Genomic DNA, 18,249 nt, shown 5'->3' on the forward strand with positions numbered 1-18,249 from the left:
CAAAGTAAATTTTCAAATAAAATTGCCACTTCTCATACAGCTTTATATATAAGGTTGGATATATCTTGCAAGTCAGTGATGTCAATAAACTCCAAGTAAAAAAAGTCCTTCTTCAGTGAACTCACAGTAGAAAAAGTCCTTATTCAATGAACTCATGGCAGAAAAAGTCCTTCATAATTTCCTTTCTCTTAATCCAATACAAAATTGGTATAAAATATTTTGCCCCCCCCCCAATCGGCCCCAATTATGTGTTAATGTTAATCCAACCTAACCTAATTTTAACCACTAAGCCAGCATTTAAAACTAATTAAAACTGTTAAAAAGGAAAATTTGGTGAAAGATTAATGTAATTTTTGAAAAAAATATTCATTGCATACAAGAAAATTTATACCCTATGCTCTGTTCATACAAACCTATTTCAATAAAAAGAAAAAAAAATATAAAAAAATAATAAATGCCAATCTACTCTATTTCTTTTTGCAAGGCATTAACAGAAACATATTTTGTTTTTGCCTTATATGACCAAGCACCAGTATGCCAGAATAATATTTACTCACAAGGTGTAATTGGTAGAATGCAGACTTTGCCACTGAATGTGAGAATTTTCTGAGGTCAGGTTATTGGTGCAAGTGTTTTTCAACACAAGATCAATACCTGTAAGATATTTTGCCTCACGGCCTTTTTGTTTTGTTCAGGAAACCATCCATAAACTGCTAAGCTTCCTGACAAAACTCGTGGTGTTGGTCAATGAGATCTATTATTTACTGATATCATGAATTATCACATGACATGATATCATCCAATCAAAATTTATCTTTTTACCACTTAACTTTATGGGGTAAATAGGTGGAAAAAATGGATCTTACATGTGTTTTGTTTGGTTTGACCATTGGCTTTTGAAATGCTGTCACTTTAATAAGAAAATGGCAGAGTATCAAACGAGGGAAAGGAATCCTCCCCCTTCCCCCCTCAACTCCCCCAAGTTGGGAACATAGTGTTTGGATTGGTGGGGATACAATATAAAAATTAGTTCTTTTTTTGATGACTATCAAAATATTATTATAAATTGTACCCGCCTAAAAGAAGGAATGTCAATAATAAACTATTTGTCGTTGTAGCATGACCATAAATACAGCAGGTCCAATGTACCTGGCAATTCAGAAGATTTTTTTTTTTGCAAATCCAGCATGGCAAAAATTTAGTATGACTCAGTTTCCAAAGACAAGGCAGCATTTCCAAGGACAAGGCCACATCATGTTCACTGCAGTAAATGTCTTCGGAAGGACATTTGCAACCCAAATGATCTCCCATTGCCTTTTACATGTGATTGAGTTTACACCAATACCTCAAAACAAATAAAAAGAGTTTTTATTTTCAGCAATAAATCTAGAGATTAGTAGATACATAAAGACTGCACTGTTTATAATTTTTTATAACACGTTTAGGGTTTAAATATTAAGCAACCATCCTGTGGTATAGAAATTGTGACCTTGACTTCGGAAATGGAGTTGTAATTAATTTTTATCATGCTGGATTTACAATGATTTTTTTTCTTTCTTCTGGATTACTTTGAAACTACCGTCCTTACAGTCACACTGTGATTTCAGCTATATCAAGTTGTTGGAAGATAAAATTATTGTACAAATATTACTTCCAGTTCATATAAATAGACTGGTTTTATAATGGCACTTTATATTCGTATATAAGAATACATATATTCTACATTTATAATGATGCAATATCCAGCAATATAGAAATAGACTGGTTTGATACTAACGTAAAGTACTTTTTTATAGCACATTCAGTGAAAAAATGTATTCATTTTAACAAACTATCCAGCACAGTTGTTTTCAGTAAAGCAGCCAGTTCATCACATGACATCATTGCATGCTAACAGAATGGGACCAATGCATGAGCAAAGTTTAATTGAACACTTAAATAGAACAAATATATATTTGTATAAAAAGGTAGACAATAGGAAAATTGCCTGATTACAGTCCAGTATTTTGAGTATAGAGTGCTTGTTTATTGTTCTTTTTACTGCCTATTGAGGGGATGGAATAAATTTGGATTTCAAGATATATACATTTAGGAAACAAAAATTCCCAGTACCGTTATGGATGTTAGATGTGTTTTTTCAGGGGAGGTAACTATTATGGGAGATTGCATGATAACCTAAGGTTACTGGCACTTGTTCAAAAAAACAATTCTGGCACATATCAGAATAATAGAAATAGTTTTAGCTCCAGGTCAAATAAATCTGCTTAATTCAAATGAAAAATATACTCTATATTTCAAGCAATATACAGGTATCTCCAATGTTTAATCAAAAGAACTTCTTCAATCCCATCAGAAACTTGTCAGATAAATAAAAATATTTATTCATAAAGATGTTTTTATATGCATTGAAGACACAGTCTGTTTCCATGGTGGATGAACCGCTCCGGTGACCTAATGGTTAGAGCGTCCACCTTGGATGCAGGAGGTTGTGGGTTCGACCCCTGGCTGAGTCATACCAAAGACTTACAAAAATGGTACTAACAGCTGCCTTCTTGCTTGGCATTCAGCATTAAGAGGTTAGTGTTAGGACTGGTTGGCCTGGTGTCAGGATAATGTGACTGGGTGGGACATCATGCTACATGTCTGTGGCATAATGCTCCAGTGCTAAACATCTCTATAAACTGCCACAGTGCAGACATCGTAGCAATATGACTGAAAAATTGTTAAAGCTACATTAAAAATCAAAATCACATCACATCACACATCCATGGTGGATGAAAATTGTTTTCCTGTTAAATGATTATCAGAAGTTATATACTACATTATCTTCAAGGTCATGGTTGCAGGTCAGTTTTCAGTATTCATTCACTTTAACTTTCAATTAATCTAAGGTTATGGAATATTTATATAAATTATGTGTTTCTACATTATCATTAGGTGTGTCACATGCCTCATTTGGTCTCTGACTTTCAGGGTTTAACTAACATGTCAATATTTTAAGTTGTCCATCACACTTCCTTTCTGCTCTCTAACTTTACAGCCTTTTAAGATTGGGCAATAAAACTTGGTATACTTGTACATCATCATTAATGGGTATTTGCACAACATGCTGGGAATCCTATATCCATCGTCAAGGTCACAGGTTAGTGTTTTATGTTTTTGAATCACACTTTCCATTTCACTATATAACATTTGAGAACCATCTAAGATTAAGGGATGAAATATTGTATACTTATGCAGTATCACAAAAAGTCATGATGTGTAACACATTTAGGGGTCATATCTTCAAATTCAAGATCAAAGTTCACTATTTGAAGTTTTCCATCTCTCATTCTTTTCCTTCCTGCAACCTTAGAGTCTTGTGAGATTAAGGAATGAAACTTAGTCTGTATATCATAACTAAGAAGGTATGTATCACAAATGGGGATTCTATCTTCAAGGTCGAGGTCACATTTCACAAGGTTAAGTTTCAGGAACATTTTACCTTTTGCTCTATAACTTATTAGCTGTTTGGTATAGGTGTATATTGTCACAAGAAGATATTATCTTGTTTCTTTTGTTTATACTTTATATCCTTGATGCTGTTGGAAGTTATAAAAAAGAGTTGACATTCTTATGCTTGTCTCCCATGAATCAGAGTCAAGGTTTTGTTGCAAAACGTCAGGGTCACATAAATATTTTCCCCATTTATATACTTTCACTATAATTGCTTTGGAAAAAGAGCAACAAAACATGGTTTCTAAATTCCATGTTTGCCCAGTAAACTCAGCCAACCCTGTCACGAAGATCCTGGTCAAATTTCATCATTATATGCATTATGTAACCTCACCACAGTATGCTGGGACAAGTATTTACTATCTTTTCTTGGTGGGGTTGGGTTTTTTGCTGTTCTACAGGGTTGAATTTTAGTATTCCTTTTTTGTTTTATGTAAAGCAAATGTATTTGTGTAATCAGTTTTACATACATATTTGAATATTTTTTTATTATTTACATTTTGCAGAAGACCAGATGACAGAATTAATTATATGGGCAAATAATGGAGATGAGTTGCTTCATGATTGATTGTGGATTGCATACTTTACAACAAGGCATGATCTTCAAAGAGAAGACTTGACAGAAAAGAGAAGTGGATACCAGACAATGTTTTCTGTTGCATTTTGTGGAAAATAATACAGATTTTAGTTTTTAAACTTCTCGATATTCAGGATCTGTCAGTGCAGTTATGGATGATTTCTGGTTATTATTTTTCAACATGGATGAATCTTTCTCTCCAGCATGGACAGTCTTGGTAAATGGTGGAAGATGGTAAATTTTTTATTCCCTGCCACCCCACCACACCCCCCAGTTGTTTTTAAATGTTTAGATCTTTATCAACATTTGCCTTATGAATATTAAGTAAATGTTAGATTTATAAACATTATACTCAAATCTGAGAATGGATCCAGGTAAATGGAACCAGTCTCAGACTGATTCTATGGCTGATTCCAGTGTTCTGTGTAAGGGTAATGAAAGTGAACAAGAGAGGCACAGTCATTGTGACAATAAAGAGAAAGAAAATATGCAGTCTCATGTTGCTCAAAGAAGGAAGAGCATTACAGGCATTTTGACTGGTTTGCATAGTTCTTTTGATATGGCAGATGTCGAAATAACATCTTGTAAAATAGATTCTTTGATCGCAAGTGAAACACTGGTGAAGAGAGATAAGTCCACATTTTCAGAAGAAGAGGATTTGAAAAGAAATGATGTTAGTTATGTTTCTGAAGAACCAGTTCATGATCAGACATTGACAAAACCAAACAGCAGTACATCATCAGATGTAAAATCCTACAGTGATGGAAATGGTGATACCACAATGGATGCTACTGGGGAAAATAGGGTCAATTTGACAAGAACTCCATCAAAGAGAAAAGTATTTGCCAAAGCAAGATCCTTAGGAGACAATGCTAAAGCTGTTGACAAAGCTCTTGTAAGAGAGACAGCACTTTTAGAGAATGAAAGATGCCAAACAAGCCTTGGAATGGTAGGCAGGGAAGACCATGAAAGGTCAATTGAGGAAAATATTAACCTGTCAAAATCAAGGTCTTATACCCCAGGTTTACCTCCTATTCCACATTCAAAATCATCTTCCACAAGTCGAAGGAATATGAAGCGGATACAAGTTTCTCCTCGAGTGGATTTGTTAATGAATTCAGATCTCTTTCGAAAAAATCTAGAAAATCACAAAGATTTGTTACACAGGCACAGTATTGGGTACAGTTTGGGAATGAAAAAATCTGTCTCTAATTTAGACCTCACACTTACATTTGATCATGAAGGAAAAAATGATTCTGAAAATGTGAAATCATTGAATTTAGCAAGGGGAACTAGTAATTTAGATCAAGCAAGGACACATTTGACAAGAGATGAAAACTGTAGTGAAAATAATCCTACCTCAGATATTTCATCTGCTAATTCAGCCAAAAATAGGAACAAGGAAATAAACTCTCATAGAAACTCAGCTTTGAAAACTTCTTCAAGGAGGTATTCTTTGGCAATTGGAGCTGATAGTTCCCTTGACATTTACAAAGAGAGTTTACATCCACCAAGTGTCATGGGTCGAAACTGTATTCCATCATTTGATGAGTTTAAAAGGCAGAGACGACAGAAGCTCTTGAAGAGCTGTTCAGATACCACAGTGTTAAACCCCAAGTCCCCTGCAACATTGAAAAATGAAATTTCTAACTTAGTTTTTGATTTTGAATATTCTCTGAAACATATTTCAGAGGAGGCAAATAAGGAAAATATGGAAAAAGCAAATGGTAACTCAGCTCATGAATTTGTGCAACCGCACACCTCAGGGTTTCATAGTAAAGCAAATCAAAGGCTGCAGCTTGTGGATTCCTCAAAAAACCCAAAACAAACAGCGTATTCTCAACAAAATGAAAATGATGAATTGTTAGGTAATGAAAACAAGACATTGTTTAAACCATCATCAAAAATGACACAAAATAGCAAACTGGAGGAATTTAATAGATTCACAGAAGAAAGTGTAAATGACAACAGTGCAATAATTTCATCACCAAAACAAATTATCAGAGAGAATACCAAAGAAACTGATTCAGTTTTCTCTAAACGACATTTTAATCTTGATGCAGAAAATAAAACAAGTGATGGATTTTCTTTAGGCACAGAAGAAAGGCAAGAGACTGATTTAATAGAAACAGATTCATCAGTTGGAAGACAAGAGACTGATTTAATAGAAACAGATTCATCATTTGGAAGACAAGAGACTGATTTAATAGAAACAGATACACCATTCACAAGGCAAGAGACTGATTTAATAGAAACAGATTCATCAGTTGGAAGACAAGAGACTGATTTAATAGAAACAGATTCATCAGTTGGAAGGCAAGAGACTGATTTAATAGAAACAGATTCATCAGTTGGAAGGCAAGAGACTGATTTAATAGAAACAGATTCATCAGTTGGAAGGCATGAGACTGATTTAATAGAAACAGATTCATCAGTTGGAAGGCATGAGACTGATTTAATAGAAACAGATTCATCAGCTGGAAGGCATGAGACTGATCTAGTAGACATAAATACATCATTTGCTGAATCAGCAGAAAAATCCTTGCCAATCTCAAAAAATGCATTAAAATTCAAGTCAGAAAATTGTACAAGTCAAAAGCATGAAAAACACTCAGATAGCATTAAAAAGAAATTTCTTTCAGTCGTTTCAATTGGAATTGGTAAAAAAAAAGAGAAGAATAAAAGTGTAAACAATGCTAAAACTTGTGAAAATTCTTCCATTCAAAAATCTATGGATATTCAGACACAGATGAATGAACATACTTATTCCAGTTCTAGTGCTAGTCAAAAACAAGGAACAGTTAACTGTAGTGACCCATGTAAGGGAAATAACTCGTCATTGATGCATAATAAGAAAGAGTATAGGGGGAGTAACTCCTCTATGTCGGAAGATGATGGCTCAGAGGTGTTCTTTCTTGCGAGAGCAGAGTCAACTACAAGCAGTATTCAGTCAATCCCTGACAGTCTAAATACCGAGGTTAGTAAAAGCTTTCAGTTTCTTTTACATGTTAATGGGATCATATATATAATAACTTGACAATAAATTACTTGATTTATTTTGTCTGAAAAGTTTTATTTATATGCAAAGTTGGTATTAAATTATAATTTTACATGTAATGGGTTAATTTGACTAAGTTAATTTTTATGCATAAAAGGGTTAATTTGTATGAAAAATGGGCATTTTAATTACTTTACTTTTTATGTGTAAATGGTTAATGTGTATGAAAATTTGTGACTGAGTTACTTGGTTTTTACATTTAAAAGGTTTAATTTGTATGGAAATTTTATATCAGATGACTTGATTTTTACGTTAAAAAAATAGTTCTCTTTTATGAAACTTTAGCATTTAATTACTTGATTTTTCCATGCAAACGTGCTATCATGTATGAAAATTTAGCATCAAATTACTTGATTTTTACATGTAAAATGGTTAGTTTTTATTAAAATTTTGTATTAAATTACTTGATTTTTACATGTAAATTGGTCAATTTTGAATGAAATTTTTTTATTAAATTACCTAATTTTTATATGTTAAGGTTAACGTTTATGAAAATTTTGGATTAAATTACTTGATTTTTACATGTAAATTGGTTCAATTGAATAAAAATTTTGCATTAAATTAGTTGATTTTTAAATGTAATGGGGTTAATTTGTATAGAACTTTTGTATTAAATTAGTTGATTTTGCATGTAAATTGGTTCATTTGAACAAAAAAATTGCATTTAATTAATTGATTTTTACATGTAAATTGGTTCATTTGTATAAAGAATTTGCATTAAATTAACTGATTCTTGCATGCAAATTGGTTCATTTGTATAAAGGTTTTGCATGAAATTAATTGATTTTTACATATTTTGCATGAAATTAATTGATTTTTTTACATATTTTTCATTAAAATAATTGATTTTTACATGTAAATTGGTTCAGCAGAATAAAAATTAACCCATGTGAAAATTTTGCATTTGATTAATTGATTATTACATATGAAATTGATTCATTTGTAAAAGTTAATCTGTATGAAAATTTGGCATTAAACTACTAGATTTTTTCATGGGTTAATTTGTAGGAAAGTTTGGCTTTAAATTACATGAGTAGTGCACATGTACTTGCTTATGCAACCATTTCATGACCTTTTGAAAAGCCATCTCAGAATATAAACTGGCTTTGTGCAACAGTATAAAATATTATGTTACAGTGTTTCAAAGGTAGTCCAACTAAAAAAGTAGATGGCAGTTTAAACCAGCAGTTGGTTGATAAGGAGACATACAGTATTGTTTCATTTATTCAGTATTGCAACATTTATTCTTCTAATATGCATGTATTCGGGTTCATTTTCTGATATCAGTGGGGAAAAGGATGTCCCTATGATGTCATCATGTAGTTGTTGTTGTTGTTGTTGTGGGGTTTAATGCCATTTTCAAGCAAATGATAGGCTATGCATGGTGGCCAGTATTAATGGTGGAGGAAGAACCTGGGGAAACCCCAGTAAAAACCACCGACCCACCAGAAGCTACTGGCAACCTTTCTCACATACCCACATTATCTGATTCCGAAACTCAAACCCATGCAGACAGAGGTGTCAGCATGTAAACAAACACGATGTGCACATTATTTGAAGTAACTGAATAGGATTGAATTACGTCCTTGTGCTTCATTTGAATCACAAAATATAAAAACATCTGGATCAGAAAAAAGTGCCTATGATTTTATTTTGTATTTCTGATACTGTTAAACAAACAAAAAGAGAATTTCTGGTACAAAAATAGGCCATATAGAAACTAGCATAAACAGAGCACTGTTTTAACATGGACTTGTCTCTTGTTCATGAAAATGAAAGGAATCATGGTCCCATTTTTTTGTGCCAGAAATGAATGTCTCAAACAAAAAACATAGCAGTCACAATGTCTGTCCAACATCCATCCATCCATCTATCACAAGTCAACCTGTTGGATGAAGTTTTTAAAGGACAGTTATTAATGACTCAACATCATGTCAGAATATTGTCCACATTAATCAAGTAGAAGCAAAACCCCCAGAAATTGAAGACTCAAAGGGCAAGGCCACAGGGAGCAATTATTTAAATTGTTGGTGGGTGATGAGTGGGTAAAGTCTTTGGATCTGTCTGTACTATCTACTGTTGTCATGGATTAATTTCCATCAGATATCATCAATATGTCTGTCAGGAAAAATATTAATACTGATGTTGAGATAAAAAGGTCAAAGGTCATGGTCACATTGGCTTATTTTGGTAAAGTATTTTGGAGGGGAAATAAACACTTTAGCTTGTTTGGTAAAGTATTTTGGAAAAAACCCACTTTGAACTAGATTCACCAGGATTTATGGAGGATTTATGGGCCAAAGGTCAAGGTCACAGCTTGAAATGCTCTTTAGCCTTTTTTGTAAATTTTTGAGAGCATTATAAAGGGTCTATATCATCTAGTTCTTTACACAGATTTATATCAGAGATGGCACATGCTAGTGTAACACAGGAATGGACTGGTTCAAAGTTCAGAGATGAAGGTCACTGGGATTGGCTGGTCTCATGTTAATATGGCTATGTGTTATTCTCACAGGTAAAATAAAATAAATGTACTTATTTCCAAGATGTACAAGATTGGCCTGGGTTCTTTTGATCAATTTATCTAACAAAATTCATGAAACAGTTTTGCTCAAGCCAAGATATTCAGTAGGGGAATTTGATTATTTTAGAGAGGGATCATGGTAATTGTATTGTTTTATTTAAAAAAACGAAATACCAGCAAGTATGTATTTACTATAAATATTAATGAACTCAATTTATATTGCAGTTTTTTCTTCTTTAGCTGTTCTGGCCATAGACCATTAGAGTTAAGGCTATAGGCCATAGACCAATAGAGTTAAGGCCATAGGCCATAGACCAGTAGAGTTAAGGCTATAGACCATAGACCAGTAGAGTTAAAACTATAGGCCATAGAACAGAAGATTTAAGGCCAGAGGCCATAGACTGGTAGAGTTAAGGCTATAGGCCATAGACCAGTAAAGTTAAGTATAGGCCATAGACCAGTAGAGTTAAGTATAGGCCATAGACCAGTAGAGTTAAGGATATGCCATAGACCAGTAGAGTTAAGGCTATAGGCCATAGAACAGTAGAGTTAAGGCCATATGCTATAGACCAGTAGAGTTAAGACTATAGGCCATAGAACAGAAGATTTAAGGCTATAGAACATAGACCAGTAGAGTTAAGGCTATAGACCATAGACCAGTAGAGTTAAGGCCAGAGTCCATAGACCAGTAGAGTTAAGGCTATAGGCCATAGACCAGTAGAGTTAAGGCTATAGAACATAGACCAGTAGAGTTAAGGCCAGAGTCCATAGACCAGTAGAGTTAAGGCTATAGGCCATAGACCAATATAGCTAAGGCCATATACCAATATGGTTAAGGCCATAGGCCATATACCAGTAGAGTTAAGGCTATAGGTCATAGACCAGTAGAGTTAAGGCTATATACCATAGACCAGTAGAGTTAAGGCTACAGGACATAGACCAGTAGAGTTAAGGCTATAGGCCATAGACCAATATAGTTAAGGCCATAGACCAATAGAGTTAAGGCCATAGACCAATAGCATTAAGGCCATAGGCCATATACCAGTAGAGTGAAGGCTACAGGTCACAGACCAGTAGAGTTAAGGACATAGGCCATAGACCTTTAGAGTTAAGCAATTGCCTGTTTTCTGTGATTATTCCATTCATTAGCTTTTCTGTCCATAGACCAGTAGAGTTAAGCAATGGCCTGTTTTCTGTGATCCTTCCATTCATTATCAAATGTTTGTTATCACTTGGAGGATTGCATTAAATCTGTACATAAACATTCATTCCATGTCAGGTTGCTCCTAAAAGTGAAATTGTGCCAGTCAGACATCCAATGTGGCCACCACAGTGGCCATCTTGAAAATCTTGTTATTGCTACTGTGCCTAATCTGATGGTAATACCAGCATGGATTTCCATGTGATATCTAGTTTCTCCCCACATGAAAATGTTGCCAATTTAATCTCCATTATGGCCACCTTTGCAACCATTTTGACAATTTTGTTATTGCTTCTCCTCTTTAATGGATTGGCATATTGATATCGAGTTTTCATGATGATGCCTAGTTGGACCTAATGAAATGGTGCCAATCTGACAACCAATATGGCCACCTTGGCAGCCATCTTGTTTGGACTCCTCCTTCTAAATGGAAAGACACATCAACATGATATTTTCACCAGAAGAAATCTAGTTGGTTGAAAATGGTGCTGATATTGCATCCAGTACTGCTGACATAATGGTCATCTTGAAAATCTTGGTAATGTTGTTGTTGTTGATGTTGTTGTTGTTGTTGTTGTTGTTGTTGCTGTTGTTGTTGTTGTAGGGTTTAATGCCATTTTTCAGCATGTGCTTTTACCACATCTTCTCAATGGGTTTTCATCAAAAAACTTCTTATAATGTCTGGTTCTGTCTCAGATGAAAATTGTGCCAATCTTACATCCAATATGACCACCTAAGGGATCAGAATTTAAGGGCAGAAACTTGGCAAAGACTGACCTTTTGGCTTGATATCCCTATCCAATGCCAACTTATATAATGGATAATTTTTCAATTAGCATTGGAAAAAGAATAAATTATGGTGACCCGCCATGCACCTCCAGAATGTTCTCATGACCCTGGTTTGAGTTGTGACCTGGGGTTGGAAACTTCTGGTCACAGTAAATACTATTCATATGGAAAAGTAACTTTGAATTTCAATGTAATGAAGTCCTTAATGAACAAACATACTTCAGGCAAACTATATGTTATATTTACATCCATCATGTGATTCTAAAGACCATTAAAAGTTAAGTTGACAGTAAACTAAAATCACTGTTTATAGGTCAGAAAAATTTGCATTTTCAGCAGTAAAATTTCCTTAAAAACCGCTAACAATCATGGCATCACAGGCATCATCATGCCATATACAGTGTCAGTACAAAGCGGGCTGTCTTGACCATGGGTCATCACTTGAAAACTGTTGAGACCACCACTTTTTTATCTTGTACATGTATAAGTTTGAAGGAGATGAAATGAGTCAGACATCTAATACGAACCATAAGTTATGCCCCAGGGGTTGAAGACTTTCTCCAGGATCATTACGTGGTAACTGTTAAGATCCCCACTCAGTAACCATATATAAATGTAATGGGCATAAGGAGATAGTGTCTCATATGCATCCATCTTGGGCTCTGGATAATGCATCAAGGGTTGAGAAGTTGCCCACAATTGTAGCTTGAAAACTGTAAAACTCCTCACCCAATAAAAAATCTGTAAATAGGTAAGCGATTTAGATATGTGTTATAAAGGAAGTACAAAACAGAAAAACTTAATTTTTCAGAATGTCGACAAATTCCAAGAGTTCGATGATTACGAATATGAAGACAGAAAATTCAGCATGAAAGGGTCACGGGATAATGTGGTGAGTGTCTCTTTCTCTATCTTTATCACATATACATTTAGACTGAACAAAAAAAATGTTTACCTGTGAACAGGTAATGTTGCTAGTGTCTCTCACAGAAAATCTCTCTCTCCATCATCAATTTGAACAAAAATATACTTACACATATCATACAAAACAGCTGAATGTTTCCTAAATTCATGAAGATGAATTTCTATAATCAAGTTCTACTACTCATTTCAGATGTTTACCTGTGAATAGTGTAAGTAAAGGTGTAAGAAGTAGATCATATAAATTTAGCATTCAATCAAAATAAGTTTGCTTATCGTTTGTCTTTAACAATTTAGACTTGACACCATTCATAGAGGAGGTTATGCCACAGTGTGCATAATACACTGTTTCTGGCATGATGTTGAGTCTTTCATAAATCTAAATATGATGCTGTTTATTTACTCAGAGTCCAGTGTTGAGATCCACATCAGATGCCTGTAATGCCACAGTGTGCATAATACACTGTTTCTGACACGATGTTGAGTCATTCATAAATCTAAATATGATGCTGTTTATTTACTCAGAGTCCAGTGTTGAGATCCACATCAGATGCCTGTAATGCCACAGTGTGCATAATACACTGTTTCTGACATGATGTTGAGTCATTCATAAATCTAAATATGATGCTGTTTATTTACTCAGAGTCCAGTGTTGAGATCCACATCAGATGCCTGTAATGCCACAGCAGAAGCCGTACAGAAACGAAGGGAGCGTAAAGAGAGACCCTACAAGAGTGATCCCTTTACAGGGTTAGAAAACTTGCCATCACACCTCTCTACAGGTACTTTTACAGCCATGCAAAACACTGACAACAACCTTGACCTTGATGTTGTTATTCTTCTTATCCATGTGTTTTTCTAAGAATAGAATTAGGTAATAATGTACATGTAATGTGTGCATGCATGCATTAGTATTGTCACACAACAACATGGCTCAATACAGAGACTCCATTCCTAGGGATTTAATTGGGTGTGGAATGTGGATGTGCACAATGATTTTAAACTTTTGATCTAGCCACTGGTTGTAGAGCAAGGGTGGATGAGGTTGATTTCAGCACATGTCATATAGGGATTGAAATGCACCCCTGTATCATACTCAGGGGATATAATGTTGCGGTCGCTACATCACAACAGAAACCATTGATGTAACTCACCCTATAACCAGAAACACTTATATACTGATCATAGAAAGACAGTTTTATAACTGCAGCTGTTACTGGTCAGAGGGTCTGTACATTACCTTGAGAATTTAGCCCCTTGGTTAATTATGGAGGGGCCCCGAGTGGCCGAGTGGTCTAAAGCGCTCTCCATTACGGATCACTGCCATCTCACCTCTGTCTGCGTAGGTTTGAGTCTCAGATTCGGCCAATGTGGATATATGAGATAGCTTGCCAGTAGCTTCTCGAGGGTCGGTGGTTCTTTCTGGGGTTTTCCCTGGTTCTTCCTCCACCATTAATACTGGCCGCCATACATAGCCTATCATGTGCTGAAACATGGCGTTAAACCCCACAACAACAACAATTATGGAAACTATAATGATATCCACTCCATAACTCTGTACACTGATATTGACCTAGGAGTGTATCCCCCTTTTCAATGACTTGGCTTCTGGGTCATAACTGAAAAATATATATATGTATGTATGTATGTATGTATGTATGTATGTATGTATGTATGTATGTATGTATGTATGTATGTATGTATGTATGTATGTATGTATGTATGTATGTATGTATGTATGTATGTATGTACACATTTATCATGAAAAGACACATGTATGCATGCATGAGGTTCATCCCTGCCTGCAGGGACTTGGCCCCTAGCTGATTATTTGGTAACTATTGAGATTGCTTACTTGCTTGTCATGTAAATATTAATTTGGATATGTAACTGTTGAGATTGATGCCGTATAATCAGACATGCACACTTGCTTGTCACATAGAGATTATTTTGGATATGTAACTGTTGAGATTGATACCATATAATCAGACATGCATAATTGCTTGTCACATACAGATTAATTTGAATATGTAACTGTTGAGATCAGTACCGTATAATCAGACATGCACACTTGCTTGTCATGTACAGATTAATTTGGATATGTAACTAAAATTAGCTACTGGATCTCTCCTCTATCTGCATGTGTTAGAGTCTCAGGCATGGATGATAATGTGGGTATGTGAGAAAGTTTGCCAGTAGCTGAATCCCTGTAGAACTGTATTTCTTCCTCCAACATATATCACCACATTAGCCCTAATTTTAGTGGAGTTACTATGGTAGCCACTGCTTTGAATCACATTAGCCCTAATTTTAGTGGAGTTACTATGGTAGCCACTGCTTTGAATCACATTAGCCCTAATTTTAGTGGAGTTACTATGGTAGCCACTGCTTTGAATGACCACAATTGCCCTAATTTTAGTGGAAATATTGTAGCCACTGCTTTGAATCACCACATTAGCACTATTTTATGGGAGATATTATGGTACCTTAGTAATTGCTTTGAATCAACACAGTAGCTCTAAATTTAGTGGAGATCATTTGGAAGCCACTGCTTTGAATCACCAATATTAACCTTATTCTTTGCAAACATAATGGAGCCACTGCATTGAATCACCACATTAGCTCTGTTTTATTGGAGATACTATGGTTGCTTTGAATCACCACACTAAAAACAGGTTATTAATTGAGAATTTAATATGAAATGAAACAAGAAAAAGTGATATGCATAAAGAAAGACATGTACTCCGGCAGATTCCATTTTCATGACATCTGATACACTTTGTACTATATTTGAAAACAGTGTAGTTATCTTTTTGATTCCAATGGTCATTGTAATTTGGCTTGTAATAAATAGTTTATTCACAAATCTATTGTCAATAGTTAATCCAAATAAATAGTCTATTCACGAATCTATTGTCAATAGTTAATCCAAATAAATAGTCTGTTCACAAATCTATTGTCAATAGTTAATCCTGGGACATTTGTATGCATTGCATAATTTTAGAAACCACTGAAAGCTGGGAAAACAACTATCATTTTAAGTTCACTGGATACAGAGAGTATGTTTGACTGCCTAAATTATGAAACATCCATTCTAAATTTTGCCATTGACATGTCTTATTGTTTATTAATTTGTCACCATCCAGAAATAAATTGTTATTGGATGATTTCTTTTAAAACCTTAGATTTTGTACATTATTACAAAACAAAAGAAATGTGTGGTAAAATAAAATACATAAATAATTACAAAGTCTGGTTTGGATTGGTTTTGGTGTTTAAGGCAGAGTGACACAAGTTGGCTGTTTAGTACTGAGGCAGTTTTAGTAAAGTGCTTTGCTCAATGATGCACCATGGTAGCAGATCCTAATTTGATCCAGTGGTAGGATTCAAACCTGCATCCTTTGGGTTGCTAATCTGGCATGCAGACCATGGAGCCACCTTGACTCCTAAACAATCAGGAGGCACCAAAACCTGTACTATAGTATAGCATATATTTGATTTATGTCATCTTACTTCTGCATTTTGAACACATGATTCTGATATTTATTCATTGATTTATTTTAAAATGATACAAATATTATTCATACATTGATGAACTGAATGTGTTTTCCCCATGAAAATTAGATAGCATAGTACATTTCATCTTATAGCACAATAATTATTTGATCCCATTTTCCTTTTCATTGATCAGAGTAGCCATAGGGTTTAGAATGCCATATCATCAAACATGTGGATCTCTACAAAGGTCAAATTATGTGTTTGCAAAATAATTGCAGTGAAAAATGTTATGTTCTTGTTGGTATAACCTTTTCTAGAGTAATGTAGCCAAGTCTAATTAGGTGCCCCGAGTGGTCGAGTAGTCTAAAGCGCTCTCTGTTAAGGATCACTGCCATCTCACCTCTTTCTGCGTGGGTTCGAGTCTAGGATTCGGCCAATGTGGGTATGTGAGAAAGCTTACCTGTAGCTTCTTGTGGGTCCGTGGTTCTTCCCAGGGTTTTCCCAGGTTTCTCCTCCACCATTAATACTGGCCGCCATGCATAGCCTATCATGTGTTGAAAAATGGCATTAAACCCCACAACAACAACAACAAGTCTAATTAATTGATTTACCTGGAATTATTTTCATAAGTACATATTTGCAAAAGCTTTACAAAAGAAAAAAATAGCTGCAAATGGTATTTGCAAAAGATTTGCATTACAAAGTAACTATTTGCAATTCCTTTATTGCCCAAAAGGGACACTTGCAAACTGTTTGCACTTGTGCAAAGCATTTTGTAAATACTTTGCAAACTCTGATTTTGAAATAAAAGAAAGTAATATTTTGACTGTAGCCTGCAACTGGGTTTCAAATGGGGAAAAAAGCATGTTCAAAGTCTCCACCTGACAGGATTTAATCAGTATATAGTATGGTAAGGCAGACTTGATTTGTGATGTTAGAATGTTCTGCACAGTTTCCAAATTATCAATTGAAAAGCAAGTAAGTGGTTAGAAACCAGAGCAGGTTGAAGATGTTAAAATAAAACACTCTACCAGAAGAATAAAATCAAGAACACCTGATCTTACTTTACTGATAATTGGCAATATGTGATGTTACATAGTCTTATAAAGTCATTGCAGGACAAAATAGTTGTTAGTTACAGTTAGTCAAACTTGTTACTTCAGTGGACATCCCAGAGAAATCTTAAACCTCATGACTACTTAATGTGGGTTTATTTCTTTAAAAAAATCACTTGAGAAGACCCATGGAATGCAACAGTATAGAACATGTGATTGCTTAGTACAGATAGTTCAAGACAAATTTGGCTGCATATTTCATATCCCATTTGCTCAAACCAGAAAATTTGCTGAATATCAAAACATTGCAAGTCATAATTAACTGCAAATTACCATATATACTTGCATAGAAGTCAATCTAACTGCAAGCAGCATAGACCTTGATTTGCAATCAGATAATAAGGATCAGTGTTTTTTGTTCTCCTTACTACTAGAAACAAATTGCATAGACCCTGATCTGCCAGCACATAATTTGCTGGCAGATCTTTGGTCTTTGTAGTTTGCAGTTAAATTTAACTTTTAAGCAAGTGTATACTGTTAAATACATTGTATTTTCATGGGTATCATTTCCTTTCTTTGAAAACAGTAAAAAAATTCATTGGTCCTTTAATTTATGGACTTGGGAAGGATCATACTGTTGTCATGGAAACATCATTGTTTATTGGGTCTTTACGTCAGTGTTTTGCATCAACCACAAAATCCATGGAAATTGGTGCCCCATGAAAAGTGGTAATTTTCACTAATAAATTTTAGAACTTATTTTATTGATCAGCTAATTTTTGGTTTTAGGACTTATTCAGACACGTTCAAGATATCTCGGTTCTTGGCTACATGTATATTACTGCCTTTGTTTTTGTTTTAAAGCCAGTATTGATTTACATAGCATAAAGGTAAAGAAGCTAATGCATCTGCATTTGACTTTTTTTTATTTGCTAGGTCTACGTCATCATCGCAGTTTTGCATCCTCTAGTCGTGAAGAGATTTTAAGTTTCCTTGGAAACGCAACAATTGACAACAGCTTCACACATCATGACAGCTCTCCAAGTCTTGAAGAGCTACATGAAGATGATGATGAGGCAAGTTAGCAACATCTAGGACAGTTTGTGGACTGTGAAGTCCTATTTATTTCTA

The 18,249-nt window shown here is 34.7% G+C and overlaps 1 protein-coding gene across 1 annotated transcript in view; it reads left to right on the plus strand.

The window, feature by feature from the left end:
- Nucleotides 1-4,037: 4,037 nt before the first annotated feature.
- The window catches only part of LOC149790493 (uncharacterized), a 90,538-nt gene continuing 76,326 nt past the window's right edge, over nt 4,038-18,249 (plus strand). Inside the window, exons 1-4 of the mRNA XM_089972539.1 lie at nt 4,038-7,049; nt 12,456-12,536; nt 13,209-13,347; nt 18,055-18,194. Of these exons, the coding sequence (XP_089828665.1) occupies nt 4,437-7,049; nt 12,456-12,536; nt 13,209-13,347; nt 18,055-18,194 (2,973 nt within the window). The 5' untranslated portion in view covers nt 4,038-4,436. The remainder of the gene's footprint in view (nt 7,050-12,455; nt 12,537-13,208; nt 13,348-18,054; nt 18,195-18,249) is intronic.

Source organism: Sinohyriopsis cumingii, chromosome 10 (assembly GCF_028554795.1).
Source record: "Sinohyriopsis cumingii isolate HCF-2022 chromosome 10, ASM2855479v2, whole genome shotgun sequence".
Classification (NCBI taxonomy): domain Eukaryota; kingdom Metazoa; phylum Mollusca; class Bivalvia; order Unionida; family Unionidae; genus Sinohyriopsis; species Sinohyriopsis cumingii.